The sequence below is a fragment of the Amyelois transitella genome, chromosome 17, assembly GCF_032362555.1.
Source record: "Amyelois transitella isolate CPQ chromosome 17, ilAmyTran1.1, whole genome shotgun sequence".
NCBI lineage: Eukaryota > Metazoa > Arthropoda > Insecta > Lepidoptera > Pyralidae > Amyelois > Amyelois transitella.
Window position 1 is genome coordinate 7,267,254 of NC_083520.1, and position 14,464 is coordinate 7,281,717.

At 33.0% G+C, this 14,464-nt stretch overlaps 2 protein-coding genes across 2 annotated transcripts in view; both read right to left on the reverse strand.

Annotated features, from left to right (window-relative positions):
- The window catches only part of LOC106134231 (uncharacterized), a 163,465-nt gene that overhangs the window by 76,361 nt on the left and 72,640 nt on the right, over positions 1–14,464 (reverse strand). The gene's annotated exons all lie outside the window — the stretch shown is intronic.
- Positions 8,095–9,077, reverse strand: LOC106134253 (enhancer of split malpha protein-like). The gene has a single exon (XM_013334249.2). It carries the CDS (start codon positions 8,908–8,910, stop codon positions 8,434–8,436), a length of 477 nt encoding a protein of 158 aa, XP_013189703.1. The 5' UTR covers positions 8,911–9,077; the 3' UTR covers positions 8,095–8,433.

Genomic DNA, 14,464 nt, shown 5'->3' on the forward strand with positions numbered 1-14,464 from the left:
TTAATTAAAAACAAACACTTTATTCCGTAAACAAAGTTTTCACGCGTACTTAGTTCTAAGTAATCATAATACACAGTCAATCAATAAGGGGCATGTGCATAAAAAGAACTTACGAGAGCCTTGAACGTTAATGGAAAAAAATCCCTATCGTTATAGAATACAGTTAAATTTCGTATTACACAGCGCGTATCAAGATAAATATACTGTTGATTTTGAAAATGGAACCCTGTTTCCAAGGATTTGAATTCAAATTTGGAGCGTTTTACCTTTAAGCGAGCGACGACAGTTGAGAAAAGAGGAGCACACATTGCGTTTTACGCTGGATCCGTTCCCACGACCCACGAGGCATATGGCGCGAGCGGTGCACTCGCGGTGACGCGTGGGCAAAAAACATCTCGGACTTAGCGGATCTATGGCTGACTATCTCCCATAAACGGAGATAACGAACCAGTATAATGGATGCGTTGTCACATACTCGCTTTTTGGACGTCATGTTCGGACGATAAACCTTTTTGTTACAGACATTAGTGAACCGTTTGGAGATTAAGGTTTGTTGTCTAGTCGGTTGGTCATTAGTTTGATAGTCATAGATTCATTAAAAGGGACACAATTTTCAGTTAGTTTCAAGATCAACCTAAATGTTACATACCAATAAAATGTATTTCAGACTTTTGAAACGATCAAATGCAAGATTTAAAAGTTAATAAAAATTACTTTTAAGTATGTAATATACCTACATAAACTAATTTATCAGTGTATCGATAGAACCTTAATTAAAAAAAGTAAAATTACAAATTTAAAAATGGCATACAGTAGATTCCTGACAAACATATCGAAAAATATAAAAACTCCAAGGTCAGGCGAATCATTCCAAATTTGAATTTTGGAGTATGTTTTTTAGCGGGGCAGGTGGCTCGAGTCGCGCGCAACTGTCGCCTTTCCCACGCTCGCGTACACCGGGCTTCTGCCTTGTATGCATACATCGCTATATCTGTACGGGACCGTGCAATGATTGCTAATTATGAAATTATCGAATCCTTTTTCATATTTTTTTTTACATTTAAATTAATTAAAATATTTTGAAGATGCGCTGGTAAATTTTGAAATTATCCTTAGTGGGAATTGGTATTGATGGGACTGATATTGACCTCACATAATTGAGAATACAACTGCACTAAATTTAATATAATGTAAAATAGAAATGTATTTATAAAACTAGCGTTAATAAAACTGACCTAACTATATAAATCCTTATGATAATTTCGTAGGTCATCTACGAAATTTCGTAGCATGTCTACGCAATAATAGGTCGTTGTATTGTTGCTGATTTTCATTTGATTCATTGTAAAAAATTTGTTACATAGTTTAGCTTTATTCTAGCTCCATCTGTCTTATTTGTCTTGTATATATTAATTTCTCTACTTTTAACCTATAAATCTATATTAAATTGGCATAAGTTAATTGATAAGATCATGATATAGAACTACATTGCTAAGAGCAAAAAGGTTTAAGCGAATTGAGAGGGGACTTTATACAGCTATATCAAATATTTTATTATTATAAAACCTTGAATATGAGTAATAAAACAATATTCAAATAACACGCGCTCAGCACGCGAGTTGAAACGCGATATTTGAAAATTGAATCCATCAGTTTTCTTCGACATTTGTTACAAACAACATATTATCAAAATAAATCAAAATTACGAAACATTATTAATATTTTAAAAATTTACAAAATATTTTGAGCAAATTATTCAAAGTTATTTTAAGGATGTAATATTAAAATGCGATAGATTGAAGGTGTTAAAAAGTTTGAATAACAGATTTATGGAAACCTGCAAATGTTAACCATGATTATATTACATCAGTCATATCACTTTTAGTACGACAATTTGATTGCAATATTTACATACATACATATTATGCCTTTTACATGAGATACTATAATTCATATTTAAATTTGTCAGATGTCACATAGAAGGTAGTATGGATAATAAGCAAAACTGATAATAAAAACAAAATGTGTAAACAATGTTAATTTCAGTGTCCCAATCTTCAGCATGTATTTACATTTAGAGAAAAATGATAGCGCCATCTCTCTCAAATCGACGGAACTATAATCAAAGGGAGATGAAGCTCGGACAGTAGTAGTGTCGCATCACATACAATCTCCTTGATCGCATCCTTAGTCATTGAAGATTTATCAAATACTGGCAAAATTTCATGAGATATATTTAATGTACTGGCGAGGTAATTCTTAAATTTACCTTTTGTTTAAAGTTATTGGAAATTTTGTAATAGAGTCTTTTTATATATACTACATAAAAAGTCTGTTTTTGAGAATAAGTTTTCAAGTAAGTAAATACAAATTTAACAAAAAGAGAGAGAATTGAATATTATTCTCTTAACTCTACCGGCAAGTATTAGTTCTTTAATACAATAAAAACTTATGTTAAGTATTTGATTAAATTCACAAGCTCCCAGATTATTATTGACATAACTCCCTTATACATCAGATATCTAATAATAATAAACAGACAGGGAGAGTGGGGAAGTTTTGCAAGACAATTCGCAGACAATGGTTCGTCATTCTCTCTGGGTCAAAGTGTAAGGAATAATAGAAGTGCCCGTGGGAAAGCAGGAAATACAGGGGTGAAACTTGTATAAATTTTGATACCGTTACAATTCTAGTTCAGTTATCTTAGTGTCATCGACCAGGAAGTAACGGTTCAGTGAGGAAGTTACATGGAGTATTAAAATCAAGAGGAGTGCAAAGGAATGATGATGGATTGATTTGAAAAAAGTGATAGAAAGTGAAGTGTTAGTTAGTGGCCTGGATTATGTAGTTATCAATTGTGTGTGTTGTGATGGTGAATTTAAGTGAAAAGATAGGAACAGAGAACAACCTAACTCAGCCACACCTGGATCAGGATCCCTGGATCCATGGTCAAAGGCATACCCTCTCCAGAGTGGTGAGGATGCAACCAGAGGTCAGAAGGAAGAAGAAAACTATATAGTAAAATACATTTACGTTGGTAGAGTTTCTGGGCACGGGACAATAGTAGTCATCGCTCAGCTATGTTGTTTGCTGGCGTAGTATAATTTTATCACTTGTGTAATGAAAGTGTCGTAGTCAACAAGAGAAGTGACTCACTGTTTGTCTCTGTTAAGGGAAAGCTATAATACTTATGTTGTTGGGAAAAATCGTTTTTTTTTTACTTGCGTTTTACAATTAGATAATTGACTAAAAGAAAAAGGTTTTTTTTATTAAATTTAGACTTAGTTATACAGTGAGACTTACAATTAAATTATCTAACTTTTTACATCATAAATATTTGTAATAATTTCTATAATTTAAGGCTTTATTGTGAAATTTCATTGATATTTTGTATGTCGTCTAATACCTACAATAGAATATGTATATATAAAGCATAATTATATGTTGTAATGTTGAATTAGTCGGTACCCCAAACACAACCATAAGATTGAGCTCTACGTTCAGACTTTTTATATATTTTTTTTATTAATCAAGTTTTAATCTAAAACTGAGCCTTTACACATCGCTGCCAGCTCATCGTTTGACGCAAGTTGGCTGTTGACTCGGCCCATCATCTGGGCAAACAGCCTGATGATATCACCACTCAAATCGATATCTGCCGCTTGCACAGGTGTACTATTGTTCTAATTTGTAGTTCTAGGTTTGATTACTCCGCTACGAAGATCGGAAATGAGGTCGGCAAGACCTCGATAAATTGTTTTTTTTTATTCAAATTAAAAATAATAAAAGATACATTTGATAAATTTTAAATAAACAATAGGCTTAATAGGACGCGGTACCTTTTAAGCTGGATTTTACAATTTTTTATTATAACATATCTAGTTGATAACCGAATTTTAAATGTCAATTAGGCATAAAAAGCAATGTAACCAAATAAAATTTAAATTAAAAAAATGTAAGTTTAATAGTTTTTTAAGTAGGTATATTTTAATGCAAACTAATTTTAAAACCAATTCCATAAAAACAACTTTGACAGTAATAAAGTTTTACTTTACCATCACTTAACGACACTTCTTAAGCAATAATAAGTACATAAAATGCAAAAATATAAATGCAAATTAAGTGTAATTAAATTGTCATTAAGGACTTTTAAGCACTTTTCTCAAATAATTTACATAAAATATAAATACTGTTAAAAAGTATCACTAAGATAGAATTTGGTTTATTGATTGCAAGGCTGGTTACTGGTTAGTACTGAAAGCTACATTTGTGAGTTTTAACGGGGTAATCAGTAATGCGAATGTTTAGCAATCAAAAAATCATCCATTTAATTAGTTATTCAAATTTGTCTTGAATTGTCTTAAAATGTTCAGTATAGGCAAGCCGTAGTTTAAGCTATACTTGTATAAGATTGAGTTCCTACAAAATATAAAAAATAAGTATCAAAACTATTAATAAGTTTTTTATCTTTTGTAAAAATTAATTGAGATTTTATATAACAATTGAGTTATAAATTCTCAATTCTCTAACGTTTGGTGGCTGTTTATTAACCGTTAAAAATCTGTTTTTCATTTTTGTTTCAGTAAACGGCGGCTGTACTCTTAATAGAACTCTCTAATTGCTCCCGGTCTTCCATTGATAAGCCGCGTGAAATGGCTCTAAATGCCGGTTTAATTGCTTCTGTCCAGTCCGCACCATGGGCACCCCTAACAGCAATTTAATTCTAATTGAAAACTAATTAATGTACCGGCAAGGCGCAATCTTCAATTAGCTATAGATCATTATTGTTACACGTTTAATAATATCCTCTCCGTCCGGTTTTAATGACTGTTCACTCGAATTTACCAAACACGTGTATCTGCCTAAAACTACAATTGGAAAAGTACATTCAATTGTAATGCACGTGTCCAAATCGAAATTGGTAGTTGCTGAAAAAAAAAAATTAACCCAAATTTTGCAAGAGTTGCGGAATGCGAAATATAAGGGTTGCAAAAAATCCTTTTTAACCCGAACGTCCGATGGAACACGTGCAGCAACAATGCATCGATGAGTCACGACCGCGAACGGCCGTCTCGAACTCGATACCGACGCCGTGTTATTAAGTCCGGAGAAAAAAAAAGATAAGCGTTCACTCGTCGTACCGCGTCAAGGAATTGAACATCTGCCAAAATTTCTCACGACTCGGTCGCCGAGTGTAGTATTATTACGTCCACTTCGCTATCCGTGTATCCGTCCCACGCATTATAGCGAGATGTTCGCTGATAATTATCAACTAGCGGTAAAGTTTTAAACAGTAGTTTCTTTACTTGTATTAGGTAAATAGACTACGAAGAAATTGCGAAAATTTATTTTTATGATGCATGTTGGTGATTGATGTTAATTGACATTGAGTTTAATATTTTAAAATTGTTTTATTACTTTTATGAACCGCATAAATATAGGATTACTTTTAGTTTTTACTACTTTAGTACTGTAATTGTTTTAACAAATAAGTAAGTTTGGTATTTTGTGGCTTCCGTATAGATTATGGCGGTAGAATGCCTGCGCATGACTTCATGCATGCTTATTTAAAGTATCATTGGCCGATTGAAGCACAATTTGCATGTTATCAATTCATTTTACCTCGAGGTGATACTGCTTTCACGAGACCTGCAATCAGCGTGGACATTTTTATGGAAGAATTTTGGTACTGTGTTAATTATTTAATGCAATTAGCAGAAATATAACTGTTTAAAAATCGGATGGCTTAATACGACGAGGATGCTAATAGTCTGAAGGAATTGCGTTGTTCTACTGGTTTTCTTTTACCGTTATATTAAAAGCTTTTTGGTATTTTGAAACATAATGTAATTAAAGGTTATTTGTTCACTGATGAGTGAAATATATTTAAAAATATTATTTTAATTTGCATGAATCTTATTCTGATTCAAGCATGTTTTAATATATAAATTCAATAAGCTATTTTCTAATAACTAATCGTTTTGTTTATGTAGTTTTTGTTAATTTATGAAGTAATGCCGTACTAACCAATCACTAATGAAATATTATATTAATTTTATGAAATTCTCATGGAATTAATGAATGGCAAAAACCTACACCTGAATTTATCTTTTGATATATGCTGTACTTAATTATTTGCTAGTAGTAGTACAATCACATCCAACAATAAGATGATATTAAATAAAAAATACATGAAATTAACTGGTGAGCGAAAAATATTATTTTAATTTGCATTATATTAGAATTTTTCAAGTAGGTATGTATTTATCTATTGTTTCGTTTGTAGTTTTCTAATAACTAGTTTTAGTATCTGTAGTAATTACAATTATTCAATAATATATGACTGACATTTGCATGAAACTAAGAAATTATTTTAAGCCTGCACCAGAATTTATTTCAGGTCTACAGGTAGATATTTTGTAGTTCGATCTAACACGCAACATAGTATTTAAAAAAAATCAAATGACATGTATTTTTTCATACCAAATCGATCGCATGTTTGATGTAAATAATTATGCATTATTAAGATTATAAGATAAAGATTATTAAAAGATAGTAGAAATGTACTGCATGATTGTTTTTCTATTTCTTACGGAATATTCTGTGATATTATTTAGTTTTATAAATGATTTTAATTAATTAAAAGTTCTATGATTTTTATTTTTATTCTTGAAAGCATGAATTCGTATTGAAATGATGTGAGATTATGATTTTGATTTTTATTCTTGAAAGCATGAATTCGTATTGAAATGATATGAGCTTACCTAATTCATGAAAAATTTAACCGTAACATTTGCTTAAAGGCTATACAAATATTAAAAAAAAAATGACAATGGGTACGCTTTCATGAAGGCTCATTACAATCGATACGCAGGTATTTGCATCTCGGTGAAAGGTAACATTTGCACGTGCGTGCTTATATTATTGTTACATGTGATTGTTTACATGACATAAAAGTTTCTTTACTATTGTGCAATGGTTAAAATGCCTTTTATAAGCAAGAGCATGTTCCAACATGTTTTAGTGGATACAGGTTAAGACTTGTCACGACTCGCAAGATGATAATTATATTGAAATGAAAATAAAAAATAAATAAGCGCGATTTTGCATAAAATATGCTTATTTTTGTTGGATGTATTCGTATTTTGCAAGCTAGCATTAATTGTAGTAGGTACTTACTGAATTCAGATTTTATACGTTTTATGAAGGGCTGTAAACTAATTCTATATTGCTTTAGCGCTAGCTACGCACACTTCCGAGTAAGTTTAAAAAAAAAACAATATCGATTTGTCAACTTCTATTGATAATTATTTTTCAGTAAATGTTTGGAAACTAGGTAATAGTTTCTAGGGCAAACTTTATTCATATACAGAGAATGTATATAATATCACATAATGTATTTATATACATGAAACTTGGCGAAATTTAAGTTAATAATCTGATGAGAAACAAGCAAAAACTAATTTCAGTAAGTATCTGATAAAATATATTTTATCAAATATTAAAACAACCTAACTAATGAAACCGATAAGAAAAGGCATTATAACATTAATACACCTAAATAATATATAATTAATGATCGCCTGATTCTTCAGAATAAATCAAACATAATTATCTAAACAAAAAGCGCGGTGGCTAAAAAAGTGTTTAAACCCAGTAGCTGAGCCGCGGGCCTTGCACGTGCGGGAGATGGCCGGGCCAAGTAGGGCCTGTCAGACCGGTCGCCGGCGATGGCCCACGGGTTAACATGAACTGGCTATGGCTCGCGCCACCGTAGTCGCCCGCGCCACCCGTCCGACCACTTTTTGAAATCAGAACGTAAGTTTAAAACTTATTGGAATTGAATAGGCTGTTCTGAACTTCTGATAATGAGTTAAGTTACCAAACAGTAGCCTATTAAAAGAATATATTCGATTCGTTACATAATTGCAAACATGACGTTGTTACGTATTATGACCTAGGTATACTTAAATTAAGATAATATGTTTCTGTGTTGATGTATTATTGTAATGTTGTTCAATTAATATACCAACTTCTTATATGTTATTGTTTTCTTTTCAGGGGAGTAGAAGGAAAAGATAGAAATTCATTCAATATTCATTTTTATTTTCAAAAATTTGACACAATATCGAGTCAAGTGTCTATAAATTATTAATCCTAAAAACAATTAAAGCTCATTTAAGGAAGATCACATTAAGCTCACTACATCTAAGTATTCATAATTTATACAATACAAAATATTATCAAAAATATCACAACACAATCGAAATACAATTAAAGCTTTCGAGGAGTTATCACGATTGAGCAAAGTTAACCCTAACTTATCCCTATATGGCACCTTGTAAAATTTAAATTAAAGCTAACATCACAGACGGGTACAGAAACCAAGACACTGGTTTCATTGGAAGACACTGATTTTATCTGGCTGTGAACTTATGCTTGAACCCAGCGGTCTTGGAAGACGGGGAGTTGCTGTTCAGCCGTCTGGCACTCGGTGTAGCAGTGTGCTTCTGCGAAGTCAGCTTCTTGTTTGGAAACGGTGGTCCAGAAGAAGGTGCCGGCGTCGGTTCTCGCGAAATGTACAGGGATATAGAAGTTTTCTGGGGTTACTGGTACGACGTCACAAGTGGAGTCTTCGTTGTAAACAAGGAAGGCGGCTGCGTTTTGGCAGGATTCCACCTCAGCGTACAGCTTGCGTTCCAGCATCTCGTTGCTAGAGTTCTGGTCCTCCTCGAAACACGTGTTGAGTGATTTGGCGGGAACTCGCTTCGTAGTCCTCTTAATGATTTTCATCAGAGGCTTCAGCAGCGCCTTCAGGCCGCTGTTCTTCATCTTCTCACTGTTGTATTTGTTCTCGTTCATTGAGTTGTTTGTCGCGATGATGTATTCGTTGTTTGCGTAGTAAGACATATTGGAAATTTGTTAAAGTTAAGTGCGCGTGTTGCTAGTGAGATCACAGGCAGGAATGTGGGGCTGCATCGGTCGGTCGGGCTTTTATACCCGGCGCGCCGCCCCCGACACAAAAGCGGCTTGTAATGAAAAAGCTCCCTTCATATGTGTGGGTGTATCAAGTGGTTTATTTGATACTTTTTAATGTCGTGCCTTTTCAGATACGCAGAGTAAAGATGTTTCGATCAAAGGATTGATTCAATTATATTAAAGGTCATTTTGTGACTGATTTAAATTCTAGGGTGGATAAGACTTGGGTCAAAACTTTAGGATGGGATCTTTAAAAGCTCGAACTTGAGTTGTTTGGAAGCAGAGTTACCATAAATGAATATCAATAATTGGATTGGATTGAATAACAAAGGTATAATAAAGACATTTATCTATTAATTATTAGAATAGTTTATTACAGCACAGTTGATTTTAGGAGCTTTTAGCTATACTGAGTTTTAAGTTTTTATCATACTAGTTCAGAACTTTATTAACATACACATATATGTCAATGTAAATAAAGTTACTCTGATATCTGAGAACGTACTCTGATAAAATTATAAATATTACGAAGAAAAAAGTAACAGATGCGAATTAATATGCATTACAAAAATCAGTTAACCTAATTTTCATGAGAAAATAGTCCACGCGCCGTACACACGCCCAATTGTGGGTAAACAACACATGTTGTTGATAACCCCTGCCTACCGTGCCGGGACAATGCGATTGTTATCGACCCCTGTCCCGCCGGGGTCACTAAGTCACCACGGGGTAAGTGGGGTAATAATCGACCCTTCATGAACTCGCGCTGCTCACGCGCATGTCACGTGACACAACCTGATTTGACGCTAGCGCACTTAATAGACATGTTGTGCATTAACATCAATTAGACAACAATTTGAGGTTTAGCAGCGCCGTTTGAGCAAATGCGGTTTTCTCATTAAACGCTGCAATTACTAACTCTTGAACAATAACCTTGACCGCATATAACATTTTTGTTAATCATGATAAGTACAATTATTTAACCCTATGTCGGAATCAAAAATTTTAATTACCTATTCAGGTTTGTGTTCATTAACATTTTGTTAACAAAAAGATCTATTAAACACGAAATGCCACCTACACACAAATATCCAACTCGTACCGGTTCGAACATGTATGGTTTTTTCTTATGTCCGAAGAGAGTATTACAAAAAAATTAAGTTTAAAAGAAATCAGTGTAGCGGTGATAGTGGTTCCTCAGCCAATGGGGTGCGCGCGCGCAGGCAGGTGTCGCGATCCGAAGGCTCGCGCACACATACGAGCCAGTTTAAATATACGACCACTGAACACGTGCATTCGAAGGGGATGAAAATACGATAGTGGCATCAAAGTGAGCGGGATAGTGAATATTTTTTATTGATATGAATAGATTCACGACTCCCTCATATCTGAAATAGGGTAACGCAAAGGCTAATTTGGTTATTGAAAATTGAGGGGTTGTTCGTGGGAATGCTCTTAGCTAGTCGGTTCCCAGGGTTGCTCGCACATTGACTTTTTTTCGGCGATTCGAGATTCGGAACCGCGACAGATGGCAAGCGTGAGCGATCCCGTTCTGCTTTATAATAAATCGTATGCGTATAGGAATTAAACATTCCATTTTGATGGCTCAGCGCGTTCGGGGCGGGGGATGAAGATGTAAACAAGTGTAAAAGGGGTCAGTGGAACTCGCCCGGATCTATAATTAAATGTCTATTAGAGTCATTTTAAGATTATTAGGGACGATTGTTAGGGGGTGAATTTTCATTTTTAGTAATCACAGCAATCTAGCGATTGCGTGGGATGATTTTGTTGGTAGCTTCGTTGTAAATTGTTATACGTCCTCAGGGGTAGTTTATTTAAATTACCTTGTGAATGAGTTCTGAAGTTAAAGGGGTGAATGAGGTATTTTTTTATAATCTTATATGTGAGTTATCATTTGCCCTTAATATTCGTTAGGCGATTATATTTTTTTCACATAGATTCTTACAATCTATTTAAACCGATAAATCTATTTCTTTCAGTGTCGAGGCGTAGTCTCCGCTCCCACGGCTGAAGATGCAAAAACCACCTGTAACAAAGGACATTGGAAGAATAGACACTTTGCGTCATGGAAAAAGTGAAGCATTACGGGATGGCACCCATCGGGAGACAAGTGGAACTGGGGATGAATCCGGGACCGCGACGAAGCCATTGTTTGAGTCTGCACTTGTCGCGTTTTCGAGGGGTCATACTGATCTTTTGTTATGAATTCAAAGTTTTGTGCCAGTGCCTTACTGAAAATTGTTATTGTTAATATTATTTTAATAAAAGTTTTTTGATATTGTTACGTTATAATTTGTTATGACTGTTAATGTTTACTTGGAATATTGTATGCACTTCTATAACAAACATTAGCAAAGTGTTTTTGTTTTGTATTCATTTCATTTAAATTTCGTACCTATTAAAGAACTCTTTTTAAGATTTAAAAAAGATACAAATAATATATTTAGAGCTTATATTGATGATAATTAAAAGAATATGTTTCAATAACATGTGTTGGGCATGTTAAGTAATATGCTTCCGTCATCTAAAAATAAAGGCATGTTTAATATTGAAATATATATAATTTCTACATTAGGTGCTACATATAATTTACAAACTTATGGCAGAATAAAAACCCAACTGTTCCATTTGCAAATTTATTTAATTCTTCTTCTAACCGCCCGCAACCTTAGCCCAAAATCTAATTTATAACCGTCAAAATCTGAGCCAAATCTCAACCATTGTAACTTGAGTGTGGGAATTTCAGTTACGAGATGATGAAATAAAATCGAGGGTGGAAAATAAAAGGCGATGTATAAATCACCCCTAATCGCCCCTTTGTTGCGTGCACGCACTTGTTGCGTCACCCAACTGTGTGAGATTATTTACCAACATATCATTTTCACCCACAAAATTAAAACAGACATATTTTACACCTTATCATTGAAGATATAAAGGTCACATATCACAATAAAGTGTTTCATAGCTGTAATACAACATGGCGGTGTGTAGTATACGTGGGTGGATAATTTTAGGGGTTGCTAAACAATTCATCTGAATCGCAGGTAAACTCATTTTGAATTGTCACAAAAAATACAGGTGATTTTGCATTTTATAAATGGATGATTAAATTTTGTTTTCTTATCAATATATTGATGTGAGTGAATTGTCTGTTTTAAAATTTATGAGACAGAAAATATTCATATCAAATCAATAAATAGATCTCTATGATTATGAAATTTCAATGTTTTAATAAATAAAACTATAGATCCAAATACACTATATAGGTTTATATAGTGAGATTATTATGAACTTTCTTTTCTTAGGCAATAATATAACATACTAATCATACCATTTGACAAATACAACATTTATAATGTTTTTAATTAAATTAAAATAAAAAGTATTATGAATGACATCAAACAAATTCATAGTAATATCTAAGTATAATGAAAGTGTATCATAGTAAAAAGTCAATTTCCACAAAATCATAACCATTTGCATTTTCGTTTATTTCCAGATCATTTTCTTAAACATCATTATAACATGGGATTATAGGGTTCTGTAATACAAAATCGTTTTTTACCGCCTCCAAAACTACTCGGCTAATGAGGTAGTAACGTAAGAGGGAGGTGATAATCACCCCCCATTTCTGGCCCTCGTTAAACCTTTGCTTTATTTTGAATAACTTGTCCGTGATGAGTTTTGGAGTAATGTTTAATAACACAGGATGCTGAGGATCATTTACACACGAGGATTACTTTATTCGATCAATCTTTATCAATATATTTTAGGAAATCAATCTCAAAAAATGATTTTAATGCAAATAATATGTAAGTATTTTTGTATTAAAAATACTGTCATTTACGGATGCGATAATATTGCGTTACGCTACGTCCTATAATGATTATTATAAAGCCTGACAAATCTACGAATAGATAATGTTCCCAAAGACTACTTAGTTTACATATGTATATACATACTCGTACATAAAACCAAGCCTCTCTCCCGGAGGGGTAGGCAGAGACTTGAGTTGAGTTTTGAGAATAACATTTTGTATTTTGTGTAATTTGTTGATAAAAGAAATTGTAACTTTTTGCATGGTGAAAATCTATATAAACCTTTTCAAATTTATGATTTAAAATTAAAAAATATCGAGTAAGCTATCTGGCAATGTAAAAGATCTTTTTCAAGCCTAGCTATGAAATCAGGCAGGATTGTTCTTACTTAGAAATTTTAATTAAGGATTCGATGCGCTCCGATTGGGAGGGGCGGTGTAGGTAGTAAACCTTCAAATACTTTTTTTAATGATATACGAGTACTTCTAATACTTCGTATAGCGTCTCTAATACGAATCGAATATAGAAGCCCGTATATAATCTCTTTATGATAGGTGCTTGATTACGATTTGAATAACGTCTTTTTGTATTAACTAGTTACATATGTTCTTAATGCAATAGTTAGTGTGCAATCAATCCTAATCTTATAGAAAAGTATGCGAAGGTACCGGGTTGATTCGTTATACCTACAATTAGAATGAGTAAATTAGTAAGAAGATTCTAATTAGATTGTATTATTCGAATTGTTATTATACTTTTATGTTATGTTTTATGTTTTCTTTTAATTTTTGATACTTAATGTTATCCAAAACCGAATCCAATCAGAACAAGGTTTTTTTTTTCTATCATGATCTGGTCGGACATCGACTCTGGGACCTATTGATTCAGAGACGAAAATCCTGATATCTAATACTTAAAGGTATTTAAGATGAATATGAATATAGGTATACATACCAAAATAAACAAACAATTTCTATTTGACTAATTGTTGTTATAAAATTAACTCCTTATATGAGGCTACAAGTAAAATTAACCAAGTGTTGTTAATTACCCTTAGTCGTTTAGCTGCCATTAGCTAAGAGGCTATGAAACGAGCAATAAATAATGGGCAAGTGCAACGGACGGCTAATTCGAGCAATTTGTGGCGCTAGCCTGCGCGGGAGCAGACTGGCGTAGGATGTTCAAAGATAGTTCACATCCAAATTATATCGTGTCATTACTATAAAATCGAAAGTCTGTTACTTTTTTACAGATATACCAATGAACCCGTTTGATAAATCTTAGAACACATAGATATGAAACAAACATTGAAAAAGGTCTATTCCATATCTCAAACAAAGATACTTTGAAAATTTCTATGGAAAAAAGGGAAAAATTTTATATTGAAACGTTTAAATTAATAGTGACTTCCACTTAGAATACAACCAATTTCATTAGGTACAATAATTTCCTTACTGCATTTAAAACTCTCAATAACTTTAAATCTTATTTATTTATTATGGTTTTAAAGTATAATCTAATTCTTTTTGCCAGTTTTGTAAAATAAATCATTTAGTTTGACTCTACATTGAAGGTTTGTCAGGACCTATAGTTGACTGGAGCATTAAGTTCGTTTATTGTATTTTGAGTACAATTATACACACATC

Coding starts and splice junctions, on each gene's coding strand:
- LOC106134253 (XM_013334249.2), bottom strand. CDS start 8,910: ATGTCTTACTACGCAAACAACGAATACATCATCGCGACAAACAACTCA.